The sequence below is a fragment of the Ambystoma mexicanum genome, chromosome 7p (genome assembly GCF_040938575.1).
Source record: "Ambystoma mexicanum isolate Mex_15411 chromosome 7p, UKY_AmexF1_1, whole genome shotgun sequence".
Classification (NCBI taxonomy): Eukaryota; Metazoa; Chordata; class Amphibia; order Caudata; family Ambystomatidae; genus Ambystoma; species Ambystoma mexicanum.
In genome coordinates, this window is record NC_090939.1 from 252657226 (window position 1) to 252678306 (window position 21081).

At 47.1% G+C, this 21081-nt stretch overlaps 1 protein-coding gene across 3 annotated transcripts in view; it reads left to right on the forward strand.

Annotated features, from left to right (window-relative positions):
• Window positions 1–21081, forward strand: part of DONSON (DNA replication fork stabilization factor DONSON) — a 195931-nt gene that overhangs the window by 138294 nt on the left and 36556 nt on the right. For all 3 annotated transcript variants that reach the window (XM_069636238.1, XM_069636235.1, XM_069636237.1), the window contains exon 2: window positions 1821–1898. In XM_069636238.1, coding sequence (XP_069492339.1) covers window positions 1821–1898 — 78 coding nt within the window. The remainder of the gene's footprint in view (window positions 1–1820; window positions 1899–21081) is intronic.

The following is a 21081-nucleotide window of genomic DNA, read 5'->3' on the forward strand; positions in this document are numbered from 1 at the left end:
AGCATTTGTACCTTCTCAAATACGTGCGTGCACAGGGATAGTAAATTCGAGATGTATTATTTGTATCTAAATAACGATATGAGATGAGGCATAATGAACTAACTTGAGGAATGAGGCACTTTGTTACATGGGGTGCTGCAAATCTTATCACGTCATGAGGTGAAAACTTACTTTTCCCGTGTCCCATCATGCTTTGAATGTATTCATACCCATGTGAGAAACTGTTTGGAAATGCGTATGTTTGTAGCACCATTTGGCCTGGCCAGTCAAGAGTAGCTCCTTGCAGAACCAGGATGTTCTGCAAGCGGGTGCTAAAAAGCTTGCAGCAATTTCGAGCCCTGTGGGGGGATGGGTGGCGTAGTTTATTTTTGTATTGTATGATCTTGCACTAACTGCTCTTCACTTGCAATCTCCTGGTTCTGATTTTCTGTTTGAGATCTCAGCCTTAAAGGTTGTACTTGTTGCTATCTCGCTTCTCCCCATTTCCCCCCTCTTGTCCTTTTCCTTTTAATTATTTGCACTACCTCATTTGAATTGTAATAGGCGTTTTTTCTTGCATTTGTTTTGATACTTGCCTCCCTATAGAATTTCCAGTATCTTGCTGATTGGCATGCATAGATTATATTTTGATTCCCGTCTCATGCAGATAGATATGTGCTTTTTTTTTTCTTTTTTTAAATGTAGACATTATATTTTTTTATTTTACACCCATTCTCTTTTCAGATGTTTACTCTTCTAAAGTATCTGAATGGCCATAGACGCCCGATTGTGTTGCTCAGTCAACTGTCCATACCTGATAGTTTCATGAACCGGAGGCTTGGTTAGATTCGAGTGTGGTGGGGACAAGTGTTTCTTTGGCGTTTATATATACACAGGGTCTGGATGCAAATTATGAAGGCCCTGAAACAGGTGGGCTCACGAGTGGGATGTTGGAAGGTACTACTAGTCCCATGATGCCAGATAATTAACCCAGTCTATATTCATTTCGCAAGGCTGCGAGCATGCTCTTTGCATTTTTCACTTATTGCACATCTACAAATATGTAATTTTCACTGTCCATAATGATTTGTTTTTTTTATTGGGATACCGTCTATCTAAAACTCATTTTCTACATTAGCGATGGTGAAATTGAAGATTATATTTTAGTCTTAATCTATTTGATATTCACTTCTGGCAGTAATTTTTTGTGGAAATGGATATGTATTCATATCTATGTGTTTGTATACGGAATAAGTTTAATTTTTTTTTATTTCTTGTGGACTGACCTTTGGTTAAACCTGCTAACCGTCTTGAAGTAATGCAGAATTATTTTTGTTTGCTCTTGTCCAATAGATGCCTTAGCAGTGCAGCAATGAGGCTCCTTTTCATGTTCCGTACTGGTGATCTGAGGCCACAGTGAATGTACCGTTTTCAGAGTTGGGGAACCACCCCCATTTAACCATTTCATGGCTGAATAACCCTCTGTCACAGTAAAACCTACCCTGCGTCTTGTGCAGTAATACCGCTCGGACCTAATGAAGAGGTGTATGTGGTCACTGCCAAGTAAAAGGAAAACTTTTTCACCAGTCCTCCTTTACCATGACCTGTAATGACAGCTTGCCTTGATGCCAACCAAAAACGGCCCAACGTGCAAAATTAATCTCATTAGTTGGTGCTACTACACTTCATCAGTCATTGCTACGACGTATATAGAGACCGGATACATGTCTTTTTGTACTGCCACTGTCCATGTCGTTTTTAAATTGTCCTTACTATTGTTATCTTTAACTTAGTATTACGATTGCACCTGTTGAATAATTTTCTTTTAATTTTTTTTGCAGTTGTTTGATTGTGTTGGAAATGGTGCTGTTTTGGAAGATAACCTTTCCAGGGTATTGGCTGCAGCACCAATCCTGCAAGTAATATCAATGTATTCTGTTTTAGCAGATAAAATGTAGATTAACCTGCGTGTTGTCTTGTTCGATTATATGATTGTATGCATTGCTATCCCGGTACCAATGTGATAAAATGGATCCCTTCGGTGTAAGCTTCTGGTCTGTTTCTTGACTAGATAACTGATTACAAACAGCCTAAACTCAAATGTGCATTTTAGAACACTTTGCATTAAAAAGGTAGCCAGTTACGCTTTGTGTGCAGGCTGTATTTATTTTTGTAATTGTAGAGCGCACTACAACCCACAGGCATCAAGGCGCTATAGCAGTGCTTAAAGAAGGCTCACTTAAGGCCCCCTCCCCTGCCGTTCTCCCTCTTAGCCCCCAGGCCAGTGTTAGAAATTAAAGCTCTATGGTACTGCCTTTTCTTCCATGCTAACTGGGCATACAGAGACCATCCCACCAGTTCCTCTGACCTGACCCGCCTAACTTACCACAAAAAGTAATGTTATGTTAACCGAACTTGGAGAGTGCACATACACCCTAAGACATTTTGGCGCTAAATAGGATTTTCTAACAGAGGCAAAGATTTATTTAAACAGTTGTTTTCAGTAGACAACGGAACAGGAGGTGATCATCAGTGCTGCGGGGAGCAAAAGGAAGGTCATTCCAGGCTTTCGCGGCAGCCACGGAGAAGGCCCGTCGTCCGGTACGAGCATGCCGGTAACTGGGTACTGCTACCAGAAGAGTTGATTCAGAGCGCAAGGCTTGAGTAGGTACATAGCACGAGAACTTTTGCAAATATTCCGCAGCACTCCCGTAGACAGCCCGGTGTACAATACACAAAGACTTGAAAGAAGCCAGAGCAATTTCCTAAGTAAAGGAGACATATGTGTTCCAAAGGGAGGATGTAGGATTGCTCTGGCTACCGTGTTCTGCAATAGCGGAAGTCGCTTGATGAAATAGCTGGGCCAGATAAAGGGAATTGCTGTAGACCAGCATGATTAAAACTAAAGCGGCAACCACTGGTGCCTGGCAGGATAAAAGGAAGAACCTTACGAAGAATGCAGAGCTTAATGGCCGGATTTACATACCGCTGCCACTTGCTCATCATAGAAAGGGATGCAGAGAATCTAACCCCCATTTCTTTTTTTTAACTGATGTAACAGGGGTCAGGAGAGGGCCAAGTGACGAAGGCCAGAACTGAGTGGTCCAGAACAGGTGGGGGGGGGGGATGCAGTACTCGCAACCAAGACCTCAGTCTTACTGGCGTCCATTTTTAACCGGTTACTTCCCATCCAAGCTCCCAGGTCCTCAAGGCATCTTTTGAGACGACTAGCTGTTTCAGTCTGAGTGAGGTCAAGGCGGACAAGAATTTGGGTATCATCCATGTAAGAATAATAACAGAACCCGTACGATTGAATAAGACGCAGGAGACACTGAAGTAGTAGAGTGCAGAGCCCTGTGGAACCCCACAGAACAAAGGAACTGCATCAGAACGGAAGGGGGGCAAGGATACGGATTGAGATCGATCGCCCAGAAAGGCCTTAAACTAATGTATAACTTGACCTGAAAGGCTGGCCGCAGAGAGGCAGAGATCAGGGTAGCATGGTTGCCATTTGTAAGAAGCGATTAGATCAGTTGGTCCAGCCTGTAAGATGGGAACAAAAAAGAGGCTCCCAGTTAGGGAAATCCGTCCCCTGCACACAACAGGCTCTGTTAACTGAGCCAAGCATTTAACAAATACGAAGTCTGGTTGCTTATTTCTGATAAGTCTGGATCGTGTAATCAAAACTATTTGTGATATTGAACTACTTGTTCAATATCACAAATGTGTCTTGTGGCAATTGACTTAACATATAGAATAACATGTATTCAGGAGTCCTGTTTGAGAATCTTTCTCTTCATCAGGGGTTACATTTTCGAATCAATTCTACAAGAGAATATACATAATATAATTTTAGAAATTCATTCAATATTGCTTTCCCATCGTGATCAGAATCATTAAATACAAATTATACAATACTATGCATCAATTCATAAATAATACTGCCTGATCTGCATAGCTATGTATCTTGTTAAAAGTGATTACAAATCCTAAACACATTAATCAGCGTATCTAAAATGTGTTTAAAAAAATCTAACATGGCCAATTTCATCTCGTATATGGATTGTTATATTGGATTTCCATGATAAACCAAATCAAGGTGAGCATTATTCAATCCTAAATTTAACATCTAATACGCTCTAAACAACTGAATGAATTATCACCTTCATGTAAGATCATCCGCACTTCTTTTTGTTGGATTTCTATTCCTATCAATCAAATGTTCTATGCATTTATCTGTGTGAACAGAGAAATCTAATTCACTTATGCAACTTCATCCTTTCTATGGTGGTAAAGACATCTGTGTTACTACACTGACCTAGTTTAGAAAAGTATGCTGGGCTCCCCGTGGAAACTGCACCCATTCTGAAAATCTTAGGACATATGTTCAATAATTCTGTGGATCAGAGAACCTATGCTTAATTGGTGCTTCTGTGGTCAGTTGTAAAGATCCACAAACCGATCTGTATTAAATCAACCGCACTCCTACATGGGGGGAGGGGGGTGATTCTTTCCATATAACATGTAAGGCGAAGTTTCCAGGGGGAGCCAGCATTCTTTCTGGGCTCACTGTATGAAACCTCTAGGAATAGAAATCCATCAAAAAGAAGTGCAGATGATCTCTTATTAAGGTGAGAATTCATTCATTTGTTGAGAGCGTGATGGAAGTTAAATTTAGGGTTGAAGAATGCTCACCTTGAAATGCAGTGGTTAAATTGGTACACTAGAATTTGTATGTGTGACCACACAGGAGGTGGTGAGAGATTCTGCAGATGTCCGTCTTGTATCCAGTTAAGGACTGACTCCCTTCTCTCATTTTATGTTAAATGTTGTGACTGTTTACAGCACATTGTGTCAGTTGGGTTACCTCCAAAGACTGAGGAGCAGGAAGGGGAAGATTTCTGGGTGCAAGCCAAATGACTTGACCTCTAAGCCTGCCTGCCGAATTGGAGACAATATGCTTGAAACATTGTAGATGTCCCAAAACCAACTCATTGGAAAGAGAAACGGTTATCTGGGCAGCTTATTCTTAATAATTTTCAGAAGAGTTGTAGGCCAGGCATGTAAATTTGCCATGTTCGCAACTTATGAAAAATGAATAAAATTCCAAATCGCCACCACAATAGTCTCAGCAGTCCAGGTGTCGTTTTGTGCAAAGCTTTTGAGGGCTATTTATGCCTCTGCAGCAGCCCTACCTCTAAGCCTTGCACAGGGCCAGCATAGCAGATCCTGGGCATATTGAAACCATGCCCAACTAAACCCATTAGGCAAAGGCCTTCTCTTTACTCCCCTTGGCTATGGTCTGCCAGGTTCTATAGACTGGAAAGCTGGAAGGAATATTGACACATTTAAATGAGGGTAGGTTTTTAACCAGGTCTTTGGGAGGTTCTTTGTCCTGCTAGGCCCAATATGAGGATGGTTAGAACGGTATGTGAGGCAGGAGTTCTTAGGCTGGGCTTTTATGGCAGTCAAAACGAGGGTCTAGTCTGGTTATCTGATAACATTTCCAGGTCTACTTTCCGCTCCTGTGTTGTATTTAATTGGGTAATTTGGAGACTACGACCACAAAAAAGGTCATGACTGATGTAAACTACTTCGCACATTGCATGAAATTGAGTATTTTGGGGATCCTGAACAAACCCAATGTTTATATGTGAGACCTCTGTGACAATGATTCAACCCTGCAACATTTGAGCACACTATGCACAATGGCCTTTCTCCCAGTTTCATTTAGTAAAGTGAGGACCAACGACAAGTCATGTGTACACATCAGTTGTCCTTTGAGGAGTCACCTGCTGGCTGCCCTACTTGAGAAGGCAGACTGCTTCGCTGCACATATTTTTCATATTTGCTCTTGCGTACCTCTGGGTGCTGAACTGCTTCTCTATTGGCAGTATTGCTAGTGCAAGGATCATCACTGGTCTGCTGTCCAAGACCTTGTGGCTGACGGAGGGACCAAAGTAGTTTTAATTTGTATGTAATAGAAGGTGCAGACATAGCAACGCATTATAGTAAAACCAAGAGCTTGCATTTATCTTGGAATAAATAGTAACTGTGTGCTTTGAGGGAATGAGAACCCTGCATCCACAACCAAACTGGGCTTGCTGAAGATGGCGTATTCTGGATAATACCGTGAGGTTTTCCTTTGTCCAGCAAGGGGGGGGTGTTTATTTTGCTCCTTTCCCTCCATTGATGTCAATGAGATATCATTCTCTTCTTTTTGCTGACTTTGGAAGGGGGGGAAGTAAAGCCTTCAGCTTCATGCCCCTTGCCTTTTGCCCATTGTTATGGGGAAACTGATAGGTCCCTCAGACTGTCCTGAGAAAAGTTGTTGCTCTCTGGAATGTTTTTTGGTAATTGCACACTGTACCTTACATTGCAGTGCAATGGGGCTACTTGGTATCCCTATATCATTTAATCTTTTGGATTGTTGGTCACTTTTGTTGCAAAGACAAGCTTGTGTCGGCAGTAACATTTTTACAGATTTTAAAACCAGTTTATTTTAACTTATTCATGCATTTGCACGTTTACCGCGAATGGCGACTAGCACCCTAAAATGGCCATGTCTCGAGGTGTGCCACTTTTTTAATCTATATCCTTTTCTTGATATACAGTTGGAACTTAATAGCCTCTGTACCAAGTGGGCTGATACTGGACTCATTGAAGAGGATCTAGTTAAATTCCTTGTTCCCTCCTGCTATACCGTACCTACCATTTTTTTTACCTAAGACACATAAATCTCTTACTCACCGACCTGGGAGACCGATTGTCATGCTATGTGGTTACCTTCTTGAGCATTTAGCAAAATTCATTGACGAAACCTTGTTTCCTTTTGTTTCAGTTCTGCCTTCTTATTTACGGGACACTAAGGACTTTTTGCAACACATCACCAATACACCTTGGTGGGGGGGGGGCTTATTTTGGCCACCCTTGATGTTGTATCCCTCTACACATCCATTGATCATCAAGTGGCAATGGGAACCTGTGATTCTCGAGATGTTGTTTTTCTGCCTCACGAAGAATGTTTTTCTGTTCGAAGGTGCGTTTTATCGGCAAGTGAGGGGCACCGCTATGGGCAGTACCTTTGCCCCTTCATACGCAAATCTGACGATGGGATGGTGGGAGGCTACATTTTTACGTGACTTGCTAGCATCTAGTTTTCCCACTCAAATTGTCGCTTGGTGGCGATACATCGATGTGTTTATCTGGAAGGGTACTGAAATTGACTGGCAACTGTTTGTGAAAAGCATTAATACCAATGTGGCCAATTTACGCTTTACAGAATGCCACAGTACCACTGAGGTTATTTATCTTGATGTGGTGGTAACTCTAGAAAGATATGGTTTTCACAGTATTGCGTAAAAAAAACCTCCAATACCGGTCTACCTCTGCATGCCACCCGTTGTCATCCTGTGTCATGCAAAAGAAGCATTCCTTACGGCAAATTCATCCGTTACCGTAGGAATTGCACTGACCTCACATCGTTTGATCATCACTGTGCCCTAGTGGCCATTGACTTTTTGCAACAAGGCTATACCAAAAGAACTACAACGGCCTACATTAAAGCCCGTGGACTCCTTTGGGATCGAGTAATATATGGTGTCAAGTCCGACAAAACAACCACAAATGATGAACCTAGACTCATTGTCTCTTTTGATAATGCTTCCAACAATGTTCGTAGGATCATTGAACGACATTGGCGTGTCTTGACCTTGGATAAAGATCTATGCCCCTTACTTTCCAAACGTCCCACTATTACGTACAAAAGAGTACCATCTCTCAGACAAGCTAGTCTCTAGCTTTTTGCCACCCATTCATAAAAGTCCCTCTCTTTCTAATTGGTTAGCGATCTCCCCCATTGGCTTTACCAAATGTACTAAATGTAAATAAAGCGTGTACTCATTCCACTTCTTGCAAATCTTTCATACATCCGGTCACTAAATGTAACCAAACCATTAAGCACTCTCAACTGTGACACTGCCTTTGTTGTCTATGTCCTCTCGTGTCCCTGCATGAAGTGGTACGTCGGGAGCACCACATGCAAGCTCAAACTAAGGATTCTGCAGCATCTTAGGGCGATTAAAAATTCAGATCCCGCGTACCCCATGGCTTAGCACTTTTGGCAAGAACATGAGAATAATCTGAATTTCCTTACGTTTATTGCAGTGGCACACATCTCTATTCATCCCAGGGGTGGAGACCGTGTTTTAAAGCTAAGGCGTTTGGAAACTAGATTTATCTTGGACTTTGACACTGTTTCCCAATGGACATAAATTGGATGAGGAGCTTTACATGTTCTTGGGCAACTAAAATTTATCCATATGCATAATTCGAGGGGATTGGGTGCTCTGACGTATTCCATATCTGACATGTAATCACCACAGCTGTGCTGCTTCGGAAACTTTTTTCCTGCGCCGATGTCGAGGACCTCCTCCGACGTCATCCGATGTGATAAGTAGGACGCACGACGCCCGTGGCCTCAGTTCTGTTTTTTCCGCGAACATGTTGCTTCGTGAATCTCGGTTAACGCCTCGACTCTTTGGAGTTCTGTTCTTCGAACCTGTTCGTTTTTCTGAAAATCCTTCGTGTGAAGATGTCTTCTACTTCGTCTTCGACCCCGCGTCCGGCTTCAAGAAGTGCGGGGAGTGAGAGTCTAAGATGTCTGTGACGGACTCGCAAGGCGCCTGCCTCTGGTGCCTCGGGGAGGCCCAAGACACGGATGACTATCGTCTGCCAGTCACTCACGTCCAAAGCCTTACGGGAACGTAAGAAGAAGTTGTCGGTAGGTCGGGTGTCCAAGCCCCGGAAGTCGAAGTCTGCGGGGCTTTCGCCGGATGATTCGAGAGGAGACTCTCCGCGTCATCGTCGGAAGTCTCGTGGGTCTCCTAGTAGTCGTCTCGCCACTCCTCAGCCTCTTCGAGGCATTCTCGGAAGCGCAGACACAGGTCGTCTTCCAGGTCCTCTTCGGAGGACTCTGCTCGGCACGTCGCTTACCCCACCAGCCTTGCGACTCCGGAGGAATGGGCTTCCTTCGGGAAGAAAATGCTGGCGATTCTTGAGTCACAGGGTAGTAAGCCGTCCGCGCCCCCGAGTGGGGTTGGTCGTGAGAGGTCGGGAGACACCGCTCGCAAGAGTGGTCGGCACGAGTCACGGGAGAGGTCCCGTTCGGACAAGGGAACTCGTTCTCGACGTACCCGTTCCAGGTCCCGGTCCTCGACGCATTCGGGACCGTGTGCACCTGTGATGTCTTTGAAGAAGACGTCGACGTCTGAGGCGTCGACAGGCTTTCTCAAGGCTCCGGCTCCGAGGAAGTCGAAGCCGTCGGCGCTCAGGTCGTCGAAGGACACGCTCGGAGCTCCAGCTTCGAGGACTGCGTCGACGCCGCCGATGCTGGCGGCGCTGCTTCTGACGTCGACGCCTGTTCTCCCGGCGCCGATTCGCTCGACGCCTTTCGAGGCCGGGGTGTCGGAGGTACCCCGTGGCACGGGGGAACCCCCTAGGAAGGCTCTGGTTAAGAGCAAGCACTCTCGGGTGCCTTCTTTTCGCCACCTGGAATATATTTCAGAGGCGGATGAGGATTCTGATGGCCTGGTTCCTAGTCAGGTTCCAGATGAAATTGTCTCGGGCCATAGTCAGTTTGACGATTTGAGGCAGTCACTGCATGATGCCAGTGGACTGGACACCTCTCCGGAGGTGGAGTTTTGTCGGCCTGAGCCTGGCTCTCATGCCGATTCCTCATACCGATGCCTTATGGCTAGGGTTTCTGAGTACTTGGGATGGTCTGCTCCCCCAGGGGAGTTTGTGCAGGATGATCTGACGGACATCCTTGATGTTGGTCCCCCAACTGACCCGGTACTGCCGTTCCATATGGCTTTACAGAGAAGGGTGGCGGCAGAGAGTCTCCCGGCGGTGGGCAGGTCCTTGTCGCGAAAATACCGTCCAGCCAGTAACGACCCCTGCTACTTGACCAGGCACCCCATTCCGGAGAGTTTGGTGGTGCAGGCGGCCACGGCCCCGGCAAAGCAGGCGTCGTACCCTACCATCCCTCCTGATAGGGACGACAAACGTTTTGATGGCTGGGCGAAGAAAGTGTTTTCTTCTGGTGGTATGGCGCTTCAGGCGGCCAACTCCATTTGTGCCTTGTCTCGTTTCACACACACTCTGTGGAACTGTGTTGCGTTAGCGGCTGAACATATTCCCGAAGGGGACGAACGGGATGGTTTCCTTGCTATGGTCCAGGATGGTAAGGATGCCATGTGTGTCCGTTCAGTCGGGTTTGGACTTGGCTGAATGCGTCAGCAGGTCCATGGCGGCGAGCAACATGATACGCAGGTTTGCGTGGTTGCGGAACTCGGGGTTTGCTCCTGATGTGCAGTCCCGGCTCCTCAACATGCCCTTTGACTGTGAACACCTTTTTGGCAGCAAGGCTGACGAGAGCCTTGAGAGGTTGCAGATCTCAAAAGCTGCAGCGAAGTCGTTGGGCGCTGCAGTTCGCCAACCTCTGCCTTTTCGTCCTAGGGGACAGCAATGGAGGGGTGGTTCCTTTTAGCTATTACTCGTCCTTCAGTAAAGCGAGAGGAGCTGGCAGTCAAAGAGGCCAATGCAGGGGTACCAGAGGTGGACGACAGGGTACCCGTGGTGCCAAGGCCGCTCGGGCAGTTGCCTCTTTGCCCTCAGGTAACGCCGCAGCCGCTACTACTCAGTCATGAGGCCATGCCCCCTGGTTCGCCGGTTGGGGGAAGGCTTTCCTTTCGGCACAGGCCTCGCGACAATCCACCGGGGAACCTCTCTTTGCAGAGTCCGGATCCGCTCCTTGCGCAGGAAATTCAAGCCCTGCTGGAGAAAGGCGCCATAGAGCTGGTGCCTGTAGCGGAGAGGAACCAGGGATGGTATTCCTCTTAATTTTTGATTTCAAAGAAAGACGGGGGATTGAGACCCATCATGGACTTGCACGGTTTGACCAAACTCCTAAGGAAGGACAAGTTCAAGATGGTTTCTCTCTCCAGTCCTCCAGGCCCTTCAGCTTCAGGACTGGTTGGTGTCTCTCGACCTCAAGGATGCTTACTTCCATGTGCCGATCCATCCCAAGCACAAGAAGTACCTATGGTTCGCGGTTGGCGACTCGCACTTTCAGTTTCGGGTCCTGCCGTTCGGTTTGACTTCCGCCCCGAGGGTTTTCACCAAGCTCATGGTGGTGGTAGCGCATCTCAGGAAAGGGGATTCACGTCTACCCCTACCTGGACGATTGGTTGATCAGGGAGAGCTCTCCCGAGCAAGTCCTGGATCATCTGTCCGTCACCTGCCACTCCCTTCACAGGCTGGGCTTCTCCCTCAATTTAAAGAAGTCCCATTTGACGCCAACACAGTGGCTCCAGTACATCGGAGCAGTGCTCGACACTTTCCTGGGGCAGTGTTTTCCTCCCCAGGTGAGGGCTCTTCACATTCAGCAGATGGTGCACAAGTTTCAACTTGCCCAGACGCTCCCAGCATTCGAGTTCTTGAGGTTGCTCGGCCTCATGGCATCCTGCATTCTTCTGGTGCCAGAGGCTCTCCTGCGGATGAGATCTTTGCAGTGGGCACTCAGGATGCGATGGTCGCAGTCCTCCGGCAGGATGTCGGACCCGGTTCAGGTGCCGCCCTCGGTCGCCCGGGACCTTCTGTGGTGGGCCGTCGAAGGCAACTTGATGAAGGGGGCTCCATTTTGGCTTCCCTGGCCGGAGGTGACGATCGTGACGGATGCATCCCTCACGGGATGGGGAGCTCATGCCAACGGGCTGGCAGTCAGCGGTCGTTGGTCTCCGTCGGAGTCCAGACTCCTTATCAATCTGTTGGACCTGAGGGCCGTCAGGCTAGCCCTGAAGGCTTTTCTGCCCACTGTGCGAGGAAAGAGTGTCCTGATCATGACGGCCAACACAGTGGCCATGCACTACCTCAACAAAAAGGGGGTGGCAGGGTCACTTCCTCTGTGCAGGGAGGCGATGCAGCTCGAGTTCTGGGCCATGCAGCTGGAAGTTTAGATCTCGGCAGTTCATCTGGCCGGAGACGAAAACGTGACGGCGGACGCTCTGAGCAGGCAGAGCACGATCTCTCACGAGTGGGAGTTGGCTCAGGAGATTCTCCTGGAGATCTTCGCCCTTTGGGGGACCCCCCTCAAATGGATCTCTTCGCCTCCAGTGTCAACCGGAAGTGCAAAAGGTTTTGCTCGCGGGAGTTTCCTCCAAAAGGAGCCTTAGGAGACGCGTTCGTGGTGGAGTGGTCATTCCCGCTGCTGTACGCGTTTCCTCCAGTCCCCGTCATCCCGCAAGTGCTGCGGAGGTTATGGAAGTTCGGTTCCCGGATGATCCTCATTGCTCCGGCGTGGGCTCGGAGGACGTGGTACCCGGACCTTCTCGACTTGTCCATCTGCCCTCCACGTCGTCTTCCCCACCGAGACGATCTGCTCTCACGGGAGGGGGGTCAGGTTCTCCATCCAGAGGTCAGATCCCTCAACCTTCACGCTTGGCTTCTGAAAGGTTGAGGTATAAGGATTGGGACCTCCCTGAAGACGTGATGGTGGTGTTGCTTTCAGCCCAAAGGCCGGCAACAAAGTCTCTGTACCGTTGGCGTAAATTCTGCGACTGGTGCAGAGTTCAGAATGTGGATCCTTTTGCATGTGACATCCCCATGGTTCTGTCTTTTTTTACTTTCTTTGGCCCACAGGGGCTTGCAAGTGGGTACCATTAAAGGTTACCTGGCGGCGCTGTCCATCTTTAAGCGCTCGAGTGTTCTTACTTTAAAATCCCTTTAATTTCACAGTTTCTAAAAGGGCTCACTAATGTGTTCCCTCCGTCACCTTTCCTGGTGCCCGGTTGGGATTTAAACCTTGTTCTTAAGTTTCTTATGGGTGCTCCGTTTGAGCCTTTACATTCTTGCCCTTTGAGGCTGTTAACTCTGAAAACTGTGTTTTTAGTTGCGGTTACTTCTGCTCGCAGAGTGAGTTACAGGCACTTTCAGTTAAGCCACCCTTTACTGTATTTCACAAGGACAGGGTTGTCCTTAGAGTTTGTCCTTCTATTCTCCCGAAGGTAGTGACGGAATTTCATTTGTCCCAGAAGATTGTTCTTCTGGCATTCTATCCTCCTCCGCATCCTGGTAAGGAAGAGGAGAGGCTCCATAGGCTTGATCCTAGGAGAACTTTAAGCTTTTATGTTTCACGCATGTCCCGGGTCAGAGTGGACCATCAACTCTTTATTGGTTACGCTGGAAAGCGTTTGGGGCAAGCTGTGACGAAACAGACTTTGTCTCGCTGGATTATTTTGGCCATCTCGAAGTGTTACCGCTTGGCGGGTAAGGACCCGCTGGCTTGCGGGCCCATTCTACCAGGGGTATAGCTGCATCTACTGCCCTGGAGAGGGGTGTTCCTATTCGCAACATCTGTGATGTAGCCACCTGGGCTTCAGTACATACATTTGTATGTCACTATTCCCTCGATTCCATCCGAGGACAGGATCTGGCCTTTGGCAAGGCAGTCCTTTGCTCTGCTATTTGATTGGCAATTCTAAATTTTGATTCTAAATTCTTTCCCTCCTCCTTGCTCTGGTACTGCTTTGGGAGTCTGTCATAGATATGGAATACGTCGGAGGACCCAATCCCCTCGAAGAACAAGTTACTTTCTTACCTGGTAACGTTCTTTCGATGGGATGGTCCGACGACGTATTCCATATCGCTCCCTCCCTGCCTTCCCCGCTGCAGAATTTCTTTTGCGATTGCAGCTTACGTTCCGCAAGGCTTTGTGTCTGACTGGCAGTTGACTAATGTCACACGTTCTGGTGGAAAAAACTACAACTGAGGCTACGGGCGTCGTGCGTCCTACTTATCACATCGGATGACGTTGGACGTCGGAGGAGGTCCTCGACGACGGCACATCGACGCAGGACGCAGAAAAAAGTTTCCGAAGCAGCACAGCTGTGGTGATTACATGTCATAGATATGGAATACGTCGGACCATCCCATCGAAAGAACGTAACTAGGTAAAGTAACTTGTTCTTCTTGCTGTGCTTTCTTTCTTTGATGCTTCTTGCTTTCTTTTACGTGTTTTTCGTTGGCATTTATTTCTATTTTATCCTGGTTTTGTTTTTTATCATTTTTCACCTTATTCATTGGTGTTTGTTTTTTTGTTTTAGAATTATTTCCGTCTAATGTTTGAGCTGTTGTAGCACGATTTTTTGGGATCTAGGTCTTTGTTGGTGGTTCTTATTTTTTGTAGTCCTTTTGCTTTTATCCTTTTGGTTCCACCCCCTTCTTTACGCTGTCATCCAGTTGCCCTCTCTGCTCTGTATATTTGTATCAACAGTCGCTGCCATTTCCCCCTTATATTTGTCGTCTATTTTTCCCCAGCCTATGTTAGAATCATGACTATTGGTATTTTTTTAATACCTTTTAGCATAAAATGATGGACTTTGCCATTGTACACATGTCCATGCTGCTATTTTGACGCTGCAAGTTTGCACACTGTGCTCCTGTTTTGTACTTTTCTAGCGAGAATGGTACTTTACATTTTTGTACATATAGATTCATGTAGATGTATTTGGGCACATGTAGAGGCTGCCATTTTGGCCCAGCATATTTGCACATAACTGTTATTTTTGCTTGCATTTGCACTTTACTTCATCTGTGATTTGTGTCCGATTACTGTTTCTTGCATTTTTGCACGTGTAGATATCGCCACCTTGGTCTTGCATAGTTGCACACCATGCTGCTATTATTGCTTGCACTTTATTCCATCTGTCATTGGTGTCAGAATGCCATATTACTGTCTAGTTATGATTCATATATCTGAGATGTTTTTATCCTAACATGGATCCGGGATATGGCGGATTTATGTTTTAATTTACTGTCATTGATGGGTTTTTCTTAGTCTTACAATTGTATGTGGAATACTCCACTCATTCAACTGTATGTGTACTATGATCGGTTTTTTTAATAACTGTAAATCATACTGGTGTAACTGTGGGCTTGCCTGGTATGGAATGTCCGGTTCCGACCATACATGCCTGGACCTCTTATGACTATTTAATTGCACTATGCACCGATTTGTCATCTGGCTCACATTGTTGGCCACTTGTGTCTTGCCATTCCATCATGGCTGCCGCCTAATCTACCTCCCCAGGCACCTACCCAGTTCCACTGAAATAGCAAAAGGACTACGTTTTGTCAACTATTAATGTGCTCCGGTCCTTTGTTTCTTCACGTGACCAAGCGCTCAGTTGAGCGTGAAACACGTTGTGTGTGGGTCGTGCTTACGGGCGTCCTGGCTCTGTTGCTGCTGCCTTCCTGGCCGTGTTTTTTACCTATATTTCTTTGTGATGCATTACATTTTTGACCAAATACTTTGTTGTGAGCTGTGCTAATTTTACTGATATTGGTTTTCCATCTAGCCTGTGAGTGCGGTTCCCTTTTCCTTTGATTTATATATATATATATGTTTGTTTTTTTGCCTTATTGTTTTGTCGTCTTCCTGCCCTCTCCTCTCAGATCAGGAAATCCATAGGTAATGCACTTGCCCGAGAAAGCTGCTGTGTGCGTCCCAGGGAGGGAACTGGGACTGTCTGATTGGACAACTACTGGCTGTTTGAATGTGGCAGATTCTTTCCATTGGTGCGCTTGGACCTATCCAAGAGTAGGACTTCTGCAGCAGTTGTTCAGCTCTGTTGGAACAAAGAATCGTATGACAAGAGCAGCCCAAGGGCGACTTCTGTAGGGCACCAGAATCCTTTCCAGTGACTGGCTTGGGGAAGTCCTGCTCCTTTGCAAGATCTCGGAAGACTATTGTCTGTGCTGCAGCCATTGGGCTAGTGGGACCAAATAATCTGGATGCCTACTCCAAGCCCCAGAACTTTGGTGGTCACCAGCTTGTGCCGTAAGTCTCCATCCTAACATCAAATGAGGCTGAGTTGGAGCTGCTTCTGTGAATGTCCCTGAAAGGATAGCCTGTCGCCGCCGGCAAGTGGTGACTGTCGCTGGAACGAATCTTCATCCTTCCTGTGGAGTGTCCTGAAGGGTCTGCACCACGGAAGTCGTCCTTCATCGGGTGTTGCATCTTGACGCGACCGGAAGAAGCACTTTAACCTGCAACCCCATGGCACCACTTACTCAAAGAAGAACATGTTCTCAAAGACCATGCTACCTAGCCCCTCAGACAATTGGTCCATTGTGTGACCTGGGGCAATTCAAAGCTATGGGGCATGGTAAGCAAACTAAACTGTTCCTATGTTGCCCACCTTCCCCCCTAAGATATAGTTGTGTGCAAAGCCCTTTGTCTCTAAACTCCGTCTTTCTCCATCATGGGGTCTGGCATGGATTCACATGTGCATGAATATTCCCTGTTGTCAGGCTGGGAATCCTTGGTTTAAGAAAAAAGTCTCACTTAAGAACTGTATGTCTCCTCTAAACCAATCACTGCCCTCTGGGTCATAATGCCCCATCCAATGACGGTCCTCTCCCTAAGCCCCTCCTTTGGCAGCCATCTTTTGATTTTTAGCGCATGCTTCAGTGTTGGGAGTCCTTGAGTTTGCTCTCTGAGCTAGTTGTACGTTTTTTGTTTTCAATGGAAAAAGTTCTATTTTTTGTTTCAAAGAAGCCGGTGTGCTCCATCTGCTGACAGCTGGGACCCATTCTGTGATGTTCTGCGCCTCTCAAGGGGCAAAGATCCATAGATTCTACAAGGCATTGGGCCTACTACGTGCCCTCTGACCATGACAGGAGGAGGGAAGGTCCCTCTTCAGGCCCTGCACCAAATGCGGGCTATCGAATGTGTTTGAGCTTTAGTTTCTGCAAGAAAACGACACAGGAATAGTAGGCTGGCGGCAGGGTCATTCCTCACCCAGGACCAGCCTTTCTGAGGAGCGATCTTCTAAGTCCTTTGAGGGTGCCTCATCCATGTGGGCCCAAGATGAGGTCAGGAGTCCACCGGGGTTCCAAAAGTGGATAGGGTGCAATCAACATTACTACCTGTTGAACTCTGACCTGGTGGGCAGAGGTTCAGGAGGCCAGCCTAGTTTCTTTGAACAGGCTAACCTTCTCAAACAAGCCAGACCAATCCAGGTCTCAGTAGGGGCGAGGGTGACTGAAAGACTTCAATGAGCACACAAAGTAAAGGACACTTGCAAATAACTCCCAGTCATGTGTAGATATATTAAAAATACATATACATGTATTTCAAGGCCTTCGAGTTTCAACACTCAAATCACAGTAATACTTATTAAGCCAACACAATCCTATCGAAATACATATATACAAGACCATTGGGGTCTAAAGGGTTAATGCACAAAATGGGTCCACAACCTAAAAGGGGGAGGAAATGGGCAGTGCAAATAGTCTTTAGTCCCTTCTGCATCAAACGCACTACCAAGAGGCAGTCCAATCCCTATGAGTGGAGCCTAATGCTCAAATGTACATGCAATAGTTCAAATGGGCAAAACAGGGGTCTCTTTGGGTCTGTGGCAACTCGGGAAGGTGGGTGAGGTGATGAAGAATAGGTTCCCACTATTGGAGGAGGGTCTCCACTTGAGGGCAGAGTCGATTCCAAGAGTTGGAATAGTTTGCTAGTTTGCACTAGCAGTGGAAAGGAGGTAAAAATGGATGGAGGCACTAGGTGCCACCGTTTAGGGTTGCGATTACTCTAGCGCACTCCAGATTAAACTTCGGTAGTCAAGTCCACTTCTGTTGCAGGTTCAAGTGCAGCAATTTGATGGCTCTGCGGCTTTCAGCGGCAAAGATACAGTGGCGATTTCTCCGCTCCTGGTGGATGGATCAGGCCAGTTTCTCTGCAGCAGGCTTCAGGGGCAAGAAGGGCACACATGCAGTGCACCTGCACCACGCTGGGCGACACAGTAACCGCGTTTGCTCCGCGGTTCTGGCGCACTCATCTCAATTCAGACCTGGGAAGGCCAAGTGTACGAAATTCGGTGTGAGGGCACTGTGAACACAGAACTAGTGGTATACCACGTTTCGAGGGCCTCCTCGAAACTGTGGCGGTATCGGTGCAAAGAGTCTGTAAGCTGGTTGGCCCAGGGAGACTTCTGAGAAGGCTTACTTGCAGGTTTTGATGAAGGTACCGAGAATCGTCAGTCATGCTATTCCAATGTGTTGAAGCGTCTTCGCAGACCTTCTAGGACAACCAGATGCAGAGCTGTCCCACGGGACAGCGGCCTCAGGGTGCCAAACCTTCCAGCGGTTCCACGATTCGGCTTCTTAGTGTCAGAATACTTGGATCCTATCCTTCGTTCAGTGAGTACTCCAGAGATCAACATGGTATGGGTGTTTGGGGCCTTCTCTTATCCAGAATCTCCTTCGCGCCAAAACGAAGAGGACCCAATGGGAGATCTGCTCACATACAGACATATCATACATGAACTAATCATGGACCATGGTGGTCCTAGGCATTCACAGCACTCCATACTCTCTGGCACCCAGGATGTGTATTGGAACCAGACGTTCCAGCCCACATCCTGGTGACGCACACACAAGGCATTTTTTGTATTTGGTGGTTATTTATATCGCGCGCCAAGCCCTGAGGTAACTGTGTGCTTGGAAAACTTAGAGGTTACATACATGGTGATGAAAAGCACATTACAATCACGTGTGTAGAGAGTGAATGGGTGTACAGTAGTATAAATAACCCAGAGACCGTGAACAAATGCATAAATAGGCATTGGCCAGCTAAACATAATGGTGACATCTTAGTAAGGAGGCTTATTGCTCAACCAATTTTTTTTTTTTTTTTTTATATTTTGGCTTTGAAGATGAGGAAGGAGGCTTTCTATTTAAGTGGGATGGGGAAGGGGGGGGTGGAGTTCAATTGTTTGGCAGCTTGGACTGGGAAGCTGGCTCCTCTGGCTGTTTTTAGGTTGAATCTTGGTACCACCAAGTTGTGGGAGTGAGATCTGGTGGTGTGTGTGGGTTGGTGTTTGCAAATTTTGTCAGATATTTCAGGGCTGAGTTTGTGAGGCATTTGTGCGTGATGGCCAAGGTGCGTAGAGTGATTCTGTCACTGATGGGCAACCAGTTGGCGTTGTCTGTGAATGGATATACGGCAGGATCTGGGAAGACTAAGTGGTGCTCTAAGTTTTTCTGGAGTACCTGGAGTCTGTTTAGATTATGTTCCCAGGAGCCTAGGAAAAGTGTTGCAGTAGTCCATTTTAGATGGTGCATGTGCTCTAGCTGGCGTTGGGCAGCTGCTTGTAGATAAGTACGATTTACAGCCGTAAATCAATTTTATTAGTGTAGGCCGTGGAAGAAGCCACACTACTAACTTGTTTATTGAGAGAAAGTGTTGCGTCAAGGTAGACCCCCCCCCAATGTTTTTATCTCTTTAGATACATTGATTATGTTACCGTCAATGACGAACGATGAATACCTGGTGTCAAGTTTATTCAATCGTACCCATGATCAACTCAGTCTTGTTGTCATTGAAGCATAGATTGTGTAGTGGCCATCCAGGTTTGGATTTCAAGATGGATATCGTTCAGTAGTTTGGAATCATGGTCGTAACAGCCAGTGAGGGGGATGAGCACTTGAGTGTTATCTGCATAGTTGGTGTAGATGACACCCACGTTGTCCAGACAGTCGAATAGTAGCTTCCTAAATATATTGTATAGTGTGGGTGACACACAGGATCCCTGAGGGACACCACAGAGTATGGGTGTGGGGTCTGTTTAGGGGGAGTAGACTCTGGTGGTCCTGTTATTAGAGAGAAAGGATTTAACCAAGTCAGACGCATTAGTGGAAAATGCTGCGGCTGTGTTAAGGTGCTTGGTGAGAATTTGGTGGTCTACAAAGTCGAAGGCCGCAGATAAGTCAAGGAGTAGGATAGCTAATTTACCTTTTTGTCTTTCGCCTCATCCATTTGGAAGCCGGCAACGGCTTGGAGTTTCGCGGGAGAATGCATGCATGCACCTATTTGTTCCAAATGCGGAAATCGCGGCTTACCTGGCAGGAAAGGGTTAAAAATGTACGAGGATAAGCTGCCACCAGCCCTGTCCAAGGCACAGCTGCACTTCTCCCAAAAAACAAAAAAATCCTTCGAGAATCTAGGGCCTTTGGAAATGACTAATAGACCCAAGTGTACTGTACTGGAAGGTACATTGTAAACTTGTTACGTGTTGCAGAAAACTTGAAACATTGGAAAGGACTAAGGGAAACAGTCGCCCAGTACAGACTGTAGTAAGGGCATGTCAGTTTCCCCATAAAAAAGTAAGCGAAAAGCCCAGAGGAGTGCAGCAGTAGGCTGGGGCTCCTCTGGTAAAGTCAGACTATGGTGTTTAACATTAGCAAAAAGTTGGGGGGTACACACCTGGAGGGAAAATTACACTTGAAATGGTAATCTTTCCTAACCCATTCTGCCTCCATTGCCAGCCTACCATCAAGCGCCTCTTCAAAGAAGTCATCTACCCCGGCTAAACTATGTAAGAAATCGAGAAGCTGTGGATGGAGGAGAAGAAAGCTGTGCAGGCTCAACTGGCAAAGGCATCAGTGGTGGCTCCGACTACCACGGCAGCTGATCCTACGAGGGTAGCTCCCATGGCTCAGTATCTCTGCCCCCAAGGCGTAACACTGCCCAGTGGCTTTGGCCAAGTCTGCAGGCACACCAGAGGGGTGAAACCGTTCCAGTCCCTGGTTCAGGGAGGGAGGGAGGAAGGGAGAGGGACTATCATGGCAGTACCTTTTCTGGACAATGTTTGGGAATAAGGCCTGGCCCTCGTGGAGAGCCTTGCATGGCTCCAGTCAAACGGGTTAGGCTGTTGAAGAAATGTACGGTACCGGACTCCGCACCCAAAGTGCCTGAGGTCACAGTCGTCGCCCGATTTGGTGGAGTCTGCAGCGGCTGGCTAACCTGTTTTCTGTCCCGGACAGTGATGGCACTGTGGATACCATGCAAAAGAAAGTGATTTACACCTCAGCTTCCACTATCAAGGTGGCCCAACGCACTGCCGATCCTGGCCAGGTACGATGGGGAATTGTGGTACAAGCTGGGACTGATCCTGGAGCTCCACCCTGATGAGAAGGAGGCAATCGGTCGGCCCACGCCATTGGTGGCATTTGTCGCCAACGCGGGGTTCCGGC